The sequence below is a fragment of the Epinephelus moara genome, chromosome 19 (assembly GCF_006386435.1).
Source record: "Epinephelus moara isolate mb chromosome 19, YSFRI_EMoa_1.0, whole genome shotgun sequence".
NCBI lineage: Eukaryota > Metazoa > Chordata > Actinopteri > Perciformes > Serranidae > Epinephelus > Epinephelus moara.
The window spans coordinates 11,212,377-11,225,307 of record NC_065524.1 but is presented as its reverse complement, the minus strand read 5'-3'; the positions used below and the strand labels follow the sequence as shown (position 1 = coordinate 11,225,307).

Genomic DNA, 12,931 nt, shown 5'->3' with positions numbered 1-12,931 from the left:
CCCTACTGGTAACACAACCATATCTCAGGTGCAGTGGCACTATCCCAGCAGGAAACATTAAAATGTCTTGGTATAAAAAACAAGAGCTTTCATCCCGGCAGGAAACGATAAAGTCAACTGCTTTCTGTGGCACTATCCTGGCAGGAACGGTAGCAATGTATCTGCAAGAAAAAAAGGCTTTCATGGGACTCTTCCCATTTAAAACACATTGACAGGTGGTTAAAAAACACCAACGTGTGGTGGCTATAAAGCTGCTGGAAAGACAGCAATGACTTTAAAAATACAATCAGTTTTGTTGTTTGTTTGTCTTAAACAGTGGTTTGTAGTGGTCTGCTGCTTGGCAGGCATGTCACCCAGGTGACACACCATCCATTATTCCCTCCACCTGCCTATAAAGTCAGCTGATACACTTTGTCACTTTGGAAATGTTTATAATATGTATGAAATGCACACATGCAACATATTCTTGGTTTGCAGAAACATACATTGCCAAACCTTTCTTCAGCGACTGGGCTGATAATGTTCTCTGTGGCACTGGATGAGCTTTCTGAAGTCCTAACAAAATTAACCCTAATGACTTCATTGGGGATATTTTTGGTTATGCTATGGAGATACAATATTTTAAACTGAAAGCTTTGTTACAAACCGGGGGCATGGATTTTGAAAGTCATGGGAACTTATTAGAGAGCAAAGGTCTAACAAAATATGCTATCAAACTAAATCATGGGAAATGTAGGATTGAGTGTTTTGGAGCTTCACCCATACTAGGTCATAATTTCAGGATATCTAAACTTCTGCTGTTCATTGTTGACCCTTAATTATTTTATTTGTCCCTTAAAACTTAATAAATATATAGTACTGAATTGCTACAGATGGAAAACGACAGAAAAGGATGTGTGTATATATGCAGAGAAAAACTGTTTAAGTCTTCCTGAAGGGGAAATTCAGCCTAAAAGAGTAATTATAAGTGTTGTTCGTATGGCCATGCAAAGTTCAATGAAGTCTCCTGTGAAGCAAGAAATGAGACTCTGTCAATAATGTCGTCAAGAGCCAAGCCCTGGAACTGCTCTACTGACCAACCTGTGATAGGGGCCAGGGTGATTTTACGGGGAAATGGAAAATTTTCATTTTCTGGGTAATGCCTGTTAGTGTTTCAATAAAATAAAGCTCGTTTGAGTGTAAAAAGTCAGCCAAACATTCACAGCCCTCGACATTAGCCTCCATTTTCCAGATAATAAAAGCACTCCAGGTTTTGTTTCTTGGCGCTCTTGCAGATTAAAGGTCTTGTTTCTATGCCTCTGCAGCCTTAGGAAAGAGTTGTTTGTGCTCACACATATTGATCAATTTGTCTACAATCAGAGGAGAAACATGCGTCTTATGTTTTGACATTTTCTCCTTAAGCTGACGTTGGAGATACTGCTGCAGAAAAGTAGCCAAAGTAATGCTTAATGTGGCAACACTTTTGACTTCATCTAAATGAATATAAAGGAGCAGCGCACTCAGGAGGCAGGTAATCTGTTAGAGACCTGCCATCCTGCCGCTCCCCACCCCCATCCTCTGTTTTTTCCCTCTCTCTCCATCCATGTTGTTGCAGCAGCAGCAGCTACTTAGTAATAAATGGCGTTAATTTCGCCCCCAACAAAATAGGGGGCTCATTTTCCAGCCCATTACTCCAATGCTCCAGCAGAAACAAAGCCTCTGTGCTCGCTGCACTGGAAGCAGGCTGTAAAGTACAGCGGCTACAAAGGAGCATACACGACAGCAGCACACCCACAGGGGAGGAGAGGTGGAGCATGTGAGTGTGTGTGTATGTGTGTGTGTGTACAACCACAAGGTTTCAAGGTGGTCACAAGGAGCGGAGGACAGGAAAAAGGAGGATAGATGGAGGGCGAGGAGATGTGTGGCATTGTTCCTCTTTTTGTGTGAAACCTTAGTCATGGGAAAAACTGCTCTTGTTTTTTATAGTCTTGCTATAAAGCTGGGCTATACTGAGCTATAATGTTTGTGGGAGTTTTCACATCACATATCCAATTATTATTAAAATATATGTCCAGGCTCTACTGTACGGTCTCATTTTTTGGTCTTTGACAGTTAATGAGCCACATCTGGTGCGAGGCAGGCCAGGTGTGGCAGATTTTTGTCAGGTGGAATAAAAACCAGCACGACACCGCCAAGAAGCAGACTTAAGTACCTCAACTGCACTGTACATGTAGAGATAATAGCAGAGAGAGTGAGAGCACTGATTACAGTATTAATTTTGATACAGTAGACTGTGTGATTGGGACTGGTGACTTAAATTATAGTGAGGTTAAACTCCTGCCTTATCTTGCTGGGGACCTCCTGGTATCAACTTTGAAAACCAGCTATTACTGTCCATTACCACTAATTACACACAACTAGCTGGTAAATGAAAACTGCACTTAAGAATTGTGGATGTGGGCTGAATATAATATTTATTTTTTTACCTGAAGGAAAAAAAAATGTTGCTGTTAAAAAAAATAGTTTGATGTGATCTTGAGAAATTCTTTCTATCCATGAGTTTGATAGAGAAATCGATACCACCATGTTTGTATGTATACAGATATGACGCTACGGTCAGTAGCCAGTTAGCTTAGCTTATCACAAAGACTGGAAACATGGGGAAACAACTAACCTGGTTCTGTTCTGGGCCCACTAATTAACACATTATATCTCCTTTGTTTTAACTTGTCTACAACTGACGTGTTGTGGGTTCTGTGATTATGGAGTATTTAAATCTTGCTCTATCATTTTCAGTCACATTGATCCTGAAAAACTGTATGCATCACTGAAAAGATGAGATTTAGCTTTCTAATGATATCTGTATTGTCTTTGAACTCCGAATATTGAGCAAAATACGTCATATTACATAATGACTGTCATCGAGCCATGAGTTTGAGAAAAAGCCTTCAAAGTTTGTAGTATGGTGGCCTCAAGGACACAGAGCCCATCGGCTTTCCAAACCGGGAACTCATGCCGTACTCAAGGGGCTGTCCTCGGGTGAAAAATAAGAAAGTGTTGTTTATGTAAGGAGAACTATGTCTGACATTCAAAGTTAGCTTACAGTTAGCAATGGACTTCACATGACAATTTATACAACATAGATTCATTTTAGTTTTAGTTAACTGAGGAATTTTCCAGGATACCACTCTGACTTCATGGTTGCTTCAAAGGGGGTCAGCACTTGTTTTCCCTCTCTCTTGTTTACCATGCCAGTACATCTGAATTAATTATGCTTATGTGGTCATGGTTTCCATTAATCAAATCTAAAGTTTGAATGTGAAGAACCTTATCAAGCTAATGATGTGTAGCATGTCCATATCGACAAAATTCAACATTAAACATTCATATTTTTTATATGGGTTTTCATGTGGGTTTTAAAAAGTTTTAATATTCATAAAGTCAAGACTTTAAAATAAGATGAAAATCCACAGGCCCGGACCCTTCCTTGTTACTATAATGTTAAGCCTTTCTTTTTATAATATCGGGGAGACATAGAGGGAGGGAGGGACAGAAGCGCTGAGTAGGACCAGAGTTGCTGCTAGCTTGTCATTATGCCTTTACAAGCTTCAAAGTTTGTATTAATCATCTGAATGAGGAGTTTCATATTATGAAAGCCAAGACCTTGTTTATTTAAAATCACTAAATTCAATCAAAACAAATCTCCAAAATGACCAAAAATTGAGATGTTGGCATGAATTTGTGTTTATCTAGAAATGAGCCCTTGGGACATAGGGCTGGATGTTATGGCTTAAACAACTGCAATATTTTTAGGCTATACTGCGATACATGCTATATCTTGATTTTTGAAATCTCCTCTAAACTACTCTATACTACTAAAATACTGAACTACTAAATGAACCACAGTAAAGTCAATCAATATAGCTACTGTAATACTATAAGTTAAATAAAGTACTGTTGTTATTATAGTTAAAGAAAGTATTGTTATAATGGAATAAATCAAAGTGGAGCCACTGGTGCTTTTATTTTGAAGCACCCAGCTCATCCTGGGCTGGAAGTGTTGATGATTTTGATGTGAACTTGAAGCTTCCGGTCAACAGTCAGATGTTAGCAGATAGCAGAAAGTTGAACTGTTGCAGCTACACCTTTAAACTTGAGGATTCATTCGCTGTCAGATGGAAACAAACTAACAGCTCTCCAGTTCATATATTAAGTATATTAGCAAGTCACATTGGTGCTCCATGGTTGCAAAATGTGACTATACAATCGCAGTCTGGAGCCCTGCGGATACAGAAACACATGCCTCGCCCGCTCACACGTTATCGCTCAGGAAAAAGTGATCTGGATGGGTGGTACAGTGTGTGACATATCATGTTTGTGAGTCTTTCCTTATGTGTGTGTCTGTGAGAGGGAGAAAGCCATAGTAGAGAGACAGAGAACCAAAATGCCAAAGCAAGTCTCATGCCTCTGGCTTAAAAAATGATGTGACAATTTATACTCGATGTTCGCGCTATAGTCATTTTATACATCCCACGTGGAACAAGCCATGATACATCGAGCATAATCCATATGTCACCCACCTCTATTGGGACATCTGAGTGATGTTGATAGAGCATGCCACATTTCTTGGCGGGTTGCAGTGACTTCTGGCACGCAAGTCCCCATTAAACCAGGTTTACACTTTGATTTTTGTACAGATTACATAAGCGATATATTACATTGATTAGAGAGCTTTACAGGTGCTGGTAGGTGGATTCTGTCACCTTTGGACAGAGCCAGGCTTGTTGTTTGCCCTTGTTTCCAGTCTGTGTGCTAAGCTGCTGGCAGCTTTATTCACCCTACAGAAATGAGAGTGGGATCAATCTTTTCGACAAACTCTTGCCAATAAAGTGAATAAGTGTATTTCCCAAAATGTCAAACTATTTCTTTAAGTCCTCTTTGTTTCAACATGCTGGAGCTGATAGTGTTGGGAGCTGAACACACATAGTCGAGCGGCCGCACGTGACCACTGAGAAGTGACTCACCTGAAGTCCCCCTTGTTGTTAGTGACTCTCTCAGTGGGGCAGTACGGCGCTGACGTCTCCAGAACAACTATCTCCATTTCCTGAGAAGTGTTGCCACGGGAACTGGTCACCAGGCACTCCCAGATGCCAGCGATGCCCACGTCAATGTTGGAGAGGATGACCTCACTGGAGGAGGAGAACAGAGGCGTAAAACTGTGAGTGTGAGTGTGAGGATTACGTGTCTGTGTGATGTGTGTGTGTGTCTGTGTGATGTGTGTGTGTGTGTGTTGGTGGAGTTTTTCCTATGAGCTTCAAATGTCCTTAAAAGGTTTGGACAAGGTGCTGGATTAGGATTTGGTCCTGGGTTTAGGGTTAAATGTAGATGGAGGATTATCTTTGTGTTTGGACTTGAATTTGGGGTGGTTTGGATTATTTTTGGATAAGGCTAAGGATTTAAGTTAGTCATGCAGTGGGGAGGGTTAAGGTTAGGGCGACATCTTAAGGATTCTGCAGTCAGTGGAAGCTCCTCATCAGGATGGGACCACAGAAACGTGTGTGCATGTGTGTGCTTCTCAAAATCTAATCCATTCAAGAGACCCTCGTGCGTGTATGAGTATGCAGTGGCTTAAAATGTTGGCCGTGACTTAAGATGATCATTACTCATGCTTATCTTTCCTACTTTGTCACAGCGATTCCTATCTCAATGGAAAATGCCTGATTAAACAAAGGATGGTGAAACAGTGACAAAGAGCCAATGCAGGCCATTTGCCAAGGCGACTAATCTTGAGGATTTTACTCCTTGTGGAAAAAAAAGGATAAAAGCCGGCAGAGATTGCTAAGCAACGAGCATTATCACCATGGAAATACTACCTCCTTCAGAAATGCCGACTGTTTAATTTCTACATACAATTCAGTTGTAGTCAAATTTGCGTTATGTGCACTTAAAGAGCTAATGCTTATTTTTGTGATTCAATTAAGCTGTGTGTGTTCTTAATAAAAGTCACAGTATACTCCCACAATACTGTACAAAGTTTTTAAATGCGACTTAGGGAACAATGATCCACAAGAGGAACGTACGACAGTTGACATAAAAAATTATAAGCGACAGGCTGGACAAGAAACTGCAATCTTTCAGAGTAAAGATGATTAGTGGCTGAGCGGCTCTGATGTGGAGAAGCTGTAATCCCAGAAAACGTTTCTCAGAGGATGTGAGAGAAATATTATTCAGAAACATTAAATGCCTTCATTTTGTCTGCCTCTCTCTGTCTCTTTCTCTCCTTCTCCTGTTTCTGTCTCAATATGCTTATTACTAGAACAACTATTTTCAGCCACAGTCTGTCCCAGCATGCACTGGGAACACTCTGTCCCATCACAGGACTAACACATAAACACAAACACATCACACCTACTGATAATTGAGAGTTTCAAATTCACCTGATCTGCGTGTTTGGACTGTGGAAAAGAACTGGAGCGCCTGACCCACATGAACATCCTGTCACAAGAGCACACACAAAGGGCCTGATTCATGGCAGTCATGCACCTAATCACTTTTCAAATGATTTCACTGTCACAGACGAATTTCCAGTGTAAGAAAGAAATCCTTAGAGGTTTGCTAGAGTTGTGGCATGCTTTGTGATCTCAGTCCAATCTTTCTTAAGTCAGTCTTTTTCTCTTTATTATAAAACATTTTTAATATTATTGTATATTTTTAATCTTTGCCCCTGCAAATAGTGAAGTCTAATGATGTAAATATTGTCAACAACCAATAGCCCTTTTTAGATAGGAGTTGTGCAAATTTGCAGGAGCGCCCAATCAGTCTTCTTTCAGCATTGGAAGTATAAAAACAAATGGGGGAGTGCGGCAAATTGCCGCCTACCCACTTTTGTTTATACAGAATGCGCCTTTTTCGGGGCAATGGGGGGCGTGAGCAAGTAATAAAACGTGTAGCTCAGCGTGTGACGTAAACAGTGATGTGGGAGGGAAGCCGTGGCAGGTCAGTCCTTCGGCGGTTCTCTCGCAAGTCGGCCCGTTCTTCACCGTCCCCGTCATCTGACGGTTAATGGCCTCTTCGTTTGCGAGGACAAGGAGGGCACGCAATTCTTTGTCTCCCCAGTTGCTCATCTTTACAGTGTCTGTCAGGTTTGCGTTTCCCTCTTGCTACTAGCTGCTCGCTAATTCCTGCTATCAGCTCATTCCTGTTTATCCACCGCCAGTGGCTTTCATGTGTGGCGTCATCAACAGCTCCTCCCACAAGTCTTCAATAGCCCCTCCCGTTGCGGAAGGCTGCCTCGGTCTTTTTACACTAAAAGGGTTCCGCCAATATGTCTATGAGGCGGAAAATTGGGCACCTCGGATCAACTCGCCAATCCGGCTCTGTGTGTCTAAACGGCCCAACATTCGCAGAATATCTGGCTGTGTAACTGTGCGTTCACACCGAGCACAAATTCGCAAATTCGCGCATTGAGATTACATACAAAGTCAATGCAAAGACGCGATTAGACGCGAATTCGCGCCGGGCGGTGCGATGGACGTCACTGACGTCATGACGCCAGTGACGTCTTGACGCCCTGACGTCCAGTTGTTGACACAACAATAAACTGCTACTCACTGGAGACAGATGGACAGGCGCTCCGCAGCTGAAATGGAGCGCCTGTAGTTGGTGTCCTGCCGGGAGATCCTGGCGCCAACCCTCACCAACAGGTCTTCAAACTGGGCCCCAGTCAGCCTGAAGTACCGCTGAAAGCGGCTATCATCCAGACGGAGTTCCTGGAGGAGGTGGTGAAACTCGCCGAGCTGGATGCGCTTCTGCAGGATAGGGTGAACCCAAAAACGACGGCGTTTGGCCCTCCAACGCATCTGGGACTTCCAGAGCAGGTACAAAGCAGCGATGGTGGTTATCTCAGCCATGGTTGAGGAGAGAATGGCGGGCCAGATGTTGTTATCTCGTGAAAATGGGCGGGCTTGCTCCTCGCGCAACTGATCCGATAAGGCGAATTAATAAAATGGTCCGGCGTCCAAACTCACGCGTCACGAGCGGCGTGTTATTTGCGTGAGTAATTCGCTTCACTCGCGCCCGGTGTGAACGTACAGTAAAAGGGGCTAATAGGTTCGCTCTCCCCAGCACCAAACAGGAAGCAGCAAACAGGGTAGACAGGGAGGGGACACTGGGAAGGCGCAAGAACATGAACAAGTCCAGGTTTTCCTGGAATTTGGAAAAGGAGGAGAAACTGGTGGAGTTATGAACTAAACAAGAGTCCGTGTGTATCTGATCCATCAACCACCACTTATTTTAGTAAGAAATCTTAATTTTTGCCTCTCGTTCCCACGGTCTCCTTTCACTTAAATAGCACGGCTAACCAATGGAAGTTGGTAGCAAGTTAAGGGGACAAAATACAGTATACATCTTTATAGATTCTATTGATGCTGAATTAACAAGAACACTGTCGACATATCACATCTCCTATCTTGTGTTTCTAGAGTTGTGTGTTTTTGCGGACATGTAAGGTAATGTAAATATGTCATACTTCTTTAAGGAAGTTTGGCATCATATTTTCCACCAGGAGCAGGATGGGAAATAATCTCAAAAGGAATCTAGTTGTAGTTTTGCAAATAGTCAACCTGCAAGATCTCCAGCCTTTGCAAAATCTTGCAGTGTGTTACTAAAAACTCAAATTGTCCGTAGATGTGAGAGGGCGTCAGTTTTTAGTCTTTTCAGACTTGTAGTACATGTTAGGCTTAAGGTGTTACCTGTTCAACCTTTGAATGCACATGAAAGTGCAGAGAGGAGTAGTGTTAGTGAGAGACAGCGAGTGTGAAGACAAAAAGGGTTTAGGGTTAAATGTAGACTGAGGATTATCTTTGTATTAGGAGTACAAATATGACTAAATATAATATGACTTGTGACTGCATTACACTCTGGTCTACTGAGTGCGAAAATTGGCATCTTCGCCTCCTCTACCATGGATTTCTCCCTGTAAGTCTTTTGATCATCAGTCCCAAGCAGTGCATTTAGTCAGAGGGCTTTGCCCTTTGATTCTTCCAGACACATAGACCTGACATTTGCTGCTAATGTTTTAGAGAGTGAAAAAAGTTTGTTTGACGAAACTCCACTGTAGTTATGTTCTATGATCTTAATGTAATGCCATGCTGAGTGCATTTGACAAAGAGCCCACAGCCATAATAGTGGCTTTGCGAGGATGTACTTCGTCATAGCAGTACTTGGTGCTAAATGCTAACACCATCATGCTAACATTTACAATATACATCATCTTGATTTAGCATGTTAGCATGCTAACAATTGCTAGTCAGCAGAAAACAAAAAGCTGACACTGATGGAAATGTCAAGAGTTCCTGAATTACCTTGTAAATCTATGCCTTAGGAATCTAAATAATACCCTACTAAATATCAAAAGTTCCAGAAATACAACAACCAATTTCAAAGCCTTTATGTGCACTAGGATTTATTTTGACTCATATGTGTTCAATATATGATTCAAACATGGATTAATTACTTGATAGGCCTACAGGTGAGAGGTCCAGGGGCCCAAAGTGTCAGGACCCCCCAGCAAATGTCACTCAAACTAACAGGAATTGACTAGGAGGAGATTTAAAATGACCCCAAAACCAACCAAAAAAGACCCATTATCTCAAAGAGACATAAAACAACCACAAGGAGACACAAAACCACAAAAAGATGCATTACAACTACAAAGATATGCAAAGCACCAAAACAAAAAGAAGAAAAACCACCACAAAACCTGTGTCTCGCTCCTGTGTAGGAGATGTGGTGGGGCCTTTTGCATGTCTGTGCCCGGTGGTTCATTGTCTCATAATACAGCCACAAAAGTCAAATGGTTTCAGTCTATACCAAAGTAACAAATAAGCTGTAGCATTTTGAATCTAATAGAGAGGTTATATGCGCATACCTACAAACCTCCAAATGAAATCATGGTGTGCTCCGCTGTGAACTCGCCTCCACTGCTGTATGTATTGTCGGAGAAGACGAGCGGAAATCAGAGAATGCTGTCAACGTACCCTGTACCGAACAGACCCGTGACTTTGCTCCGATGACTTTGTGCGGGCGAGTTATGAAAATGAATAAAATAAGTCCTGATTTCATCTTCTGTGTTCCACTAAAGCTGTCTTTTCTGATTGCTTTTCTAAAAGGCCCTAAATCAGATTTGAACGCTTGACTGAGATGATGACATTCTGGGCTAGAGAACAAGTGTGTGTTTGTGTGTGTGTGTGTGTCTGTGTGTGTGTCGTCTGTAAATACATGTGAGGGGTTTTTGCATGTAAGTACATTGACTGTTGTCTGAAAAGCACTTCTGGGCATTTTACGATAGTTTAGAGGGATTTTTGCACCAATTTTTTAATAGTGTGGACAGGAGCTTTTTGCTGTATTGTCATTAAAACAGATTTCTATAAACTTCTGATACACTGTTAGAATCTTACTGTAGAAATCAGTCACTCTCCAACTGTGATGATGTCCCAAACTCTTACCTTTCTTTCACATAATCATACTACCTCACACACAATATCCCTCACTCTTCCAATCACTCACTCTCTCTGTCGGCCTCCTCCTCGTCCCTCTTTAAAACAACATCCTTCCTCTTCCACAGGACGCAAGTTGAGTTTTAAGTGTGGATGGGCTTTAAATTGAAACCCTCTGGGTTCAGTCGAGCTATCAGCTTGCCTCTGCAGTGCAGTTATATAACAAACCACAATGAGGACGTATGCTGTCTGAAAAGCTAATCTAAACAGATAATATACAGTAGATGACACATTGGACTCTATCAGACTCTATTTGCACAGCATTATTACACAGGGATGGCAGTAATTCATAGAATACCCCTCAAACTGATTTTCATTGTCACACAGGGTAATGAAATTGGTAGGAAGTACCAGTTTATGTCCATGTTACAAATATTCTGTATAAAGCCAAGATTTTCCACTTTGCTTATCGATTTAGCCGCGCAGAACTTGAGGGATTTGAGCATTCAAGACATTCCTCTACAGACTCCACTAGATTGAAAACAAAAGAGAAGATCATTTGCAGAGGATTATTAGTGAAAATCTATTTTCACCAGAGAAATGTGGGTATAGGAAATGCTCAGGTGGGGATTGATGGAGCTGTAACCCCACCAGGAAGTCCAATAGCTCAACAGAAGCCCACCAGGAAATTACAGGACACTTGACATCCAGAATCCTGTCTGATTTCCTGTGTTGCTCTCAGTGTTATTCTCCAAACTGCATCATGAGTATCATTGATGTCTATCAAGCACATGTCCTTTCTCATAAAACATTTGCAAAGCTGACTCTCCTTCTAAATTTGAAATATTTTTTACATCCATCATTCCTTTCAGTCAGTCGACTTTACTGCTTTTGCTGATGCATTGCATCTGTGAGTGTGTGTGTGTGTGTGTGTGTGCGCAGAACAAACAAAACAGGGACCCATTCATAGAGAAACTAGCATTACCAGAAGTCAGAAACACCCCAGGTCAGCTTTAAATTAAGTGCTATTCATGAGGTAACGTAAGCTCCTCCAGTGTTGCTCCCTCTTGGCAGTGCTGTTTGAGGGGGATGCTGGCATTTGGATCTAATGCCAAAGAGAATCGTGGCCTCAAGGCCGAAGCTAAGTGCCAAAAACTGCAGTTCCTCTTACGGTCACTTGAGGCTGGCTCCAGGAGCAAGTCAGTCCCCATAAACACCCATGTTAAATTGGCCAACTTTACAGCGGAAATAAACATGTTCACAGCCTGATACAAAAAACATTTTGGCCTCAATCACTAATTTCCCTGTTTATGACAACTGTCATAAGCATGTTAGGAATAAAGTTATGAATAGTTAAGGCCTGGGAAGAGTGGTGGGTGCCATACGTTGACAAGTCATTACCACAGTGACAATGTCGTTTAGGTAGCATTAACATGGCGTCACCCCAGATTCAGGGAGTACAGGCGTAGCCGCAGCTATCGCTAATTCAGTCCATGTTCAGTTCATAAAAATTAAAGCAGCTGTGCGGAACTTTTTACCATTTATAAAACTGTCCCTAGTTCGTATCACCCCCCCTTGAAGATCCGCATATTTATTTGAACCCAACAGCGACAAAAAAGCCTTTCTCTATAAGGCTATTTAGCGTAGCCTCGCTCGGGTCGGACACACAGCGGAAGTCAGCAAACTAGAATATGGCACCTGAGGCAGAAGTGATTCTGCTCGCCCGCAGCAGCCCGCAGCCATTAAACCACAGAAGAAGAAGGAGCCGTGTTTACAGTGTTATTCAAGTAAGCAGTACGCAACGGGCATTGCTGAACACATAACACCTAACAGTCTTACCAGAGATGTATCTATGAGGACTTGGTTGTACTTTTGATACCAGAGATGTATCTATGAGGACTTGGTTGTACTTTTGATGTCATGGCAGATAACAAAGGAGCATCATGTAAAATTATCTGTGACTGTGACCATGAACACAAATATACAGCAGGCAGTTTTCCTCAGTTTCTAAGAAATTCGGAGCTACACCAGAACATTTATGAACAGGTCTTACTTTACTACTAACTTGTGTGTAACGTTAGCATGTTAGCATGTTTCCACTAATTACTTGGACTGACCTAACGTTAGCAGCGTTAGCTTTGCAAGCAAAGGCTGCAGGTAACAGCTTTGCTGTGTTAGGATTATGTTATGTCTTCACTGTGTATCTTCACATAAAAGAATACTCTGACGATTTGGGAGTTATGCCCTTTCTCTATCATTTTCATATTGAGACAGCATGATCGATATCTTTTTTGTGTCTGTACGTCCAGTGGCTGGGTCTCAGCATTTAGCATTGCGCTTATAGGGGGTCAGTACGTCCTGCGCTGTGATCCGCGGAGGGATACACCGGTGAGCAGGCACAGACGTAGCTTGTAAACAAAACTCAGCTGTTTATTTAGCCTAGCGATTTCTCCGGA

The 12,931-nt window shown here is 42.0% G+C and overlaps 1 protein-coding gene across 2 annotated transcripts in view; it reads right to left on the bottom strand.

The window, feature by feature from the left end:
* The window catches only part of LOC126406623 (adhesion G protein-coupled receptor A3), a 240,138-nt gene that overhangs the window by 159,909 nt on the left and 67,298 nt on the right, over positions 1-12,931 (bottom strand). For both annotated transcript variants that reach the window (XR_007571729.1, XM_050071035.1), the window contains exon 8: positions 5,004-5,168. Coding sequence is in view for 1 of the 2 variants with exons in the window: in XM_050071035.1 (XP_049926992.1) it covers positions 5,004-5,168 (165 nt within the window). In the remaining variant the exon portion in view is untranslated. The remainder of the gene's footprint in view (positions 1-5,003; positions 5,169-12,931) is intronic.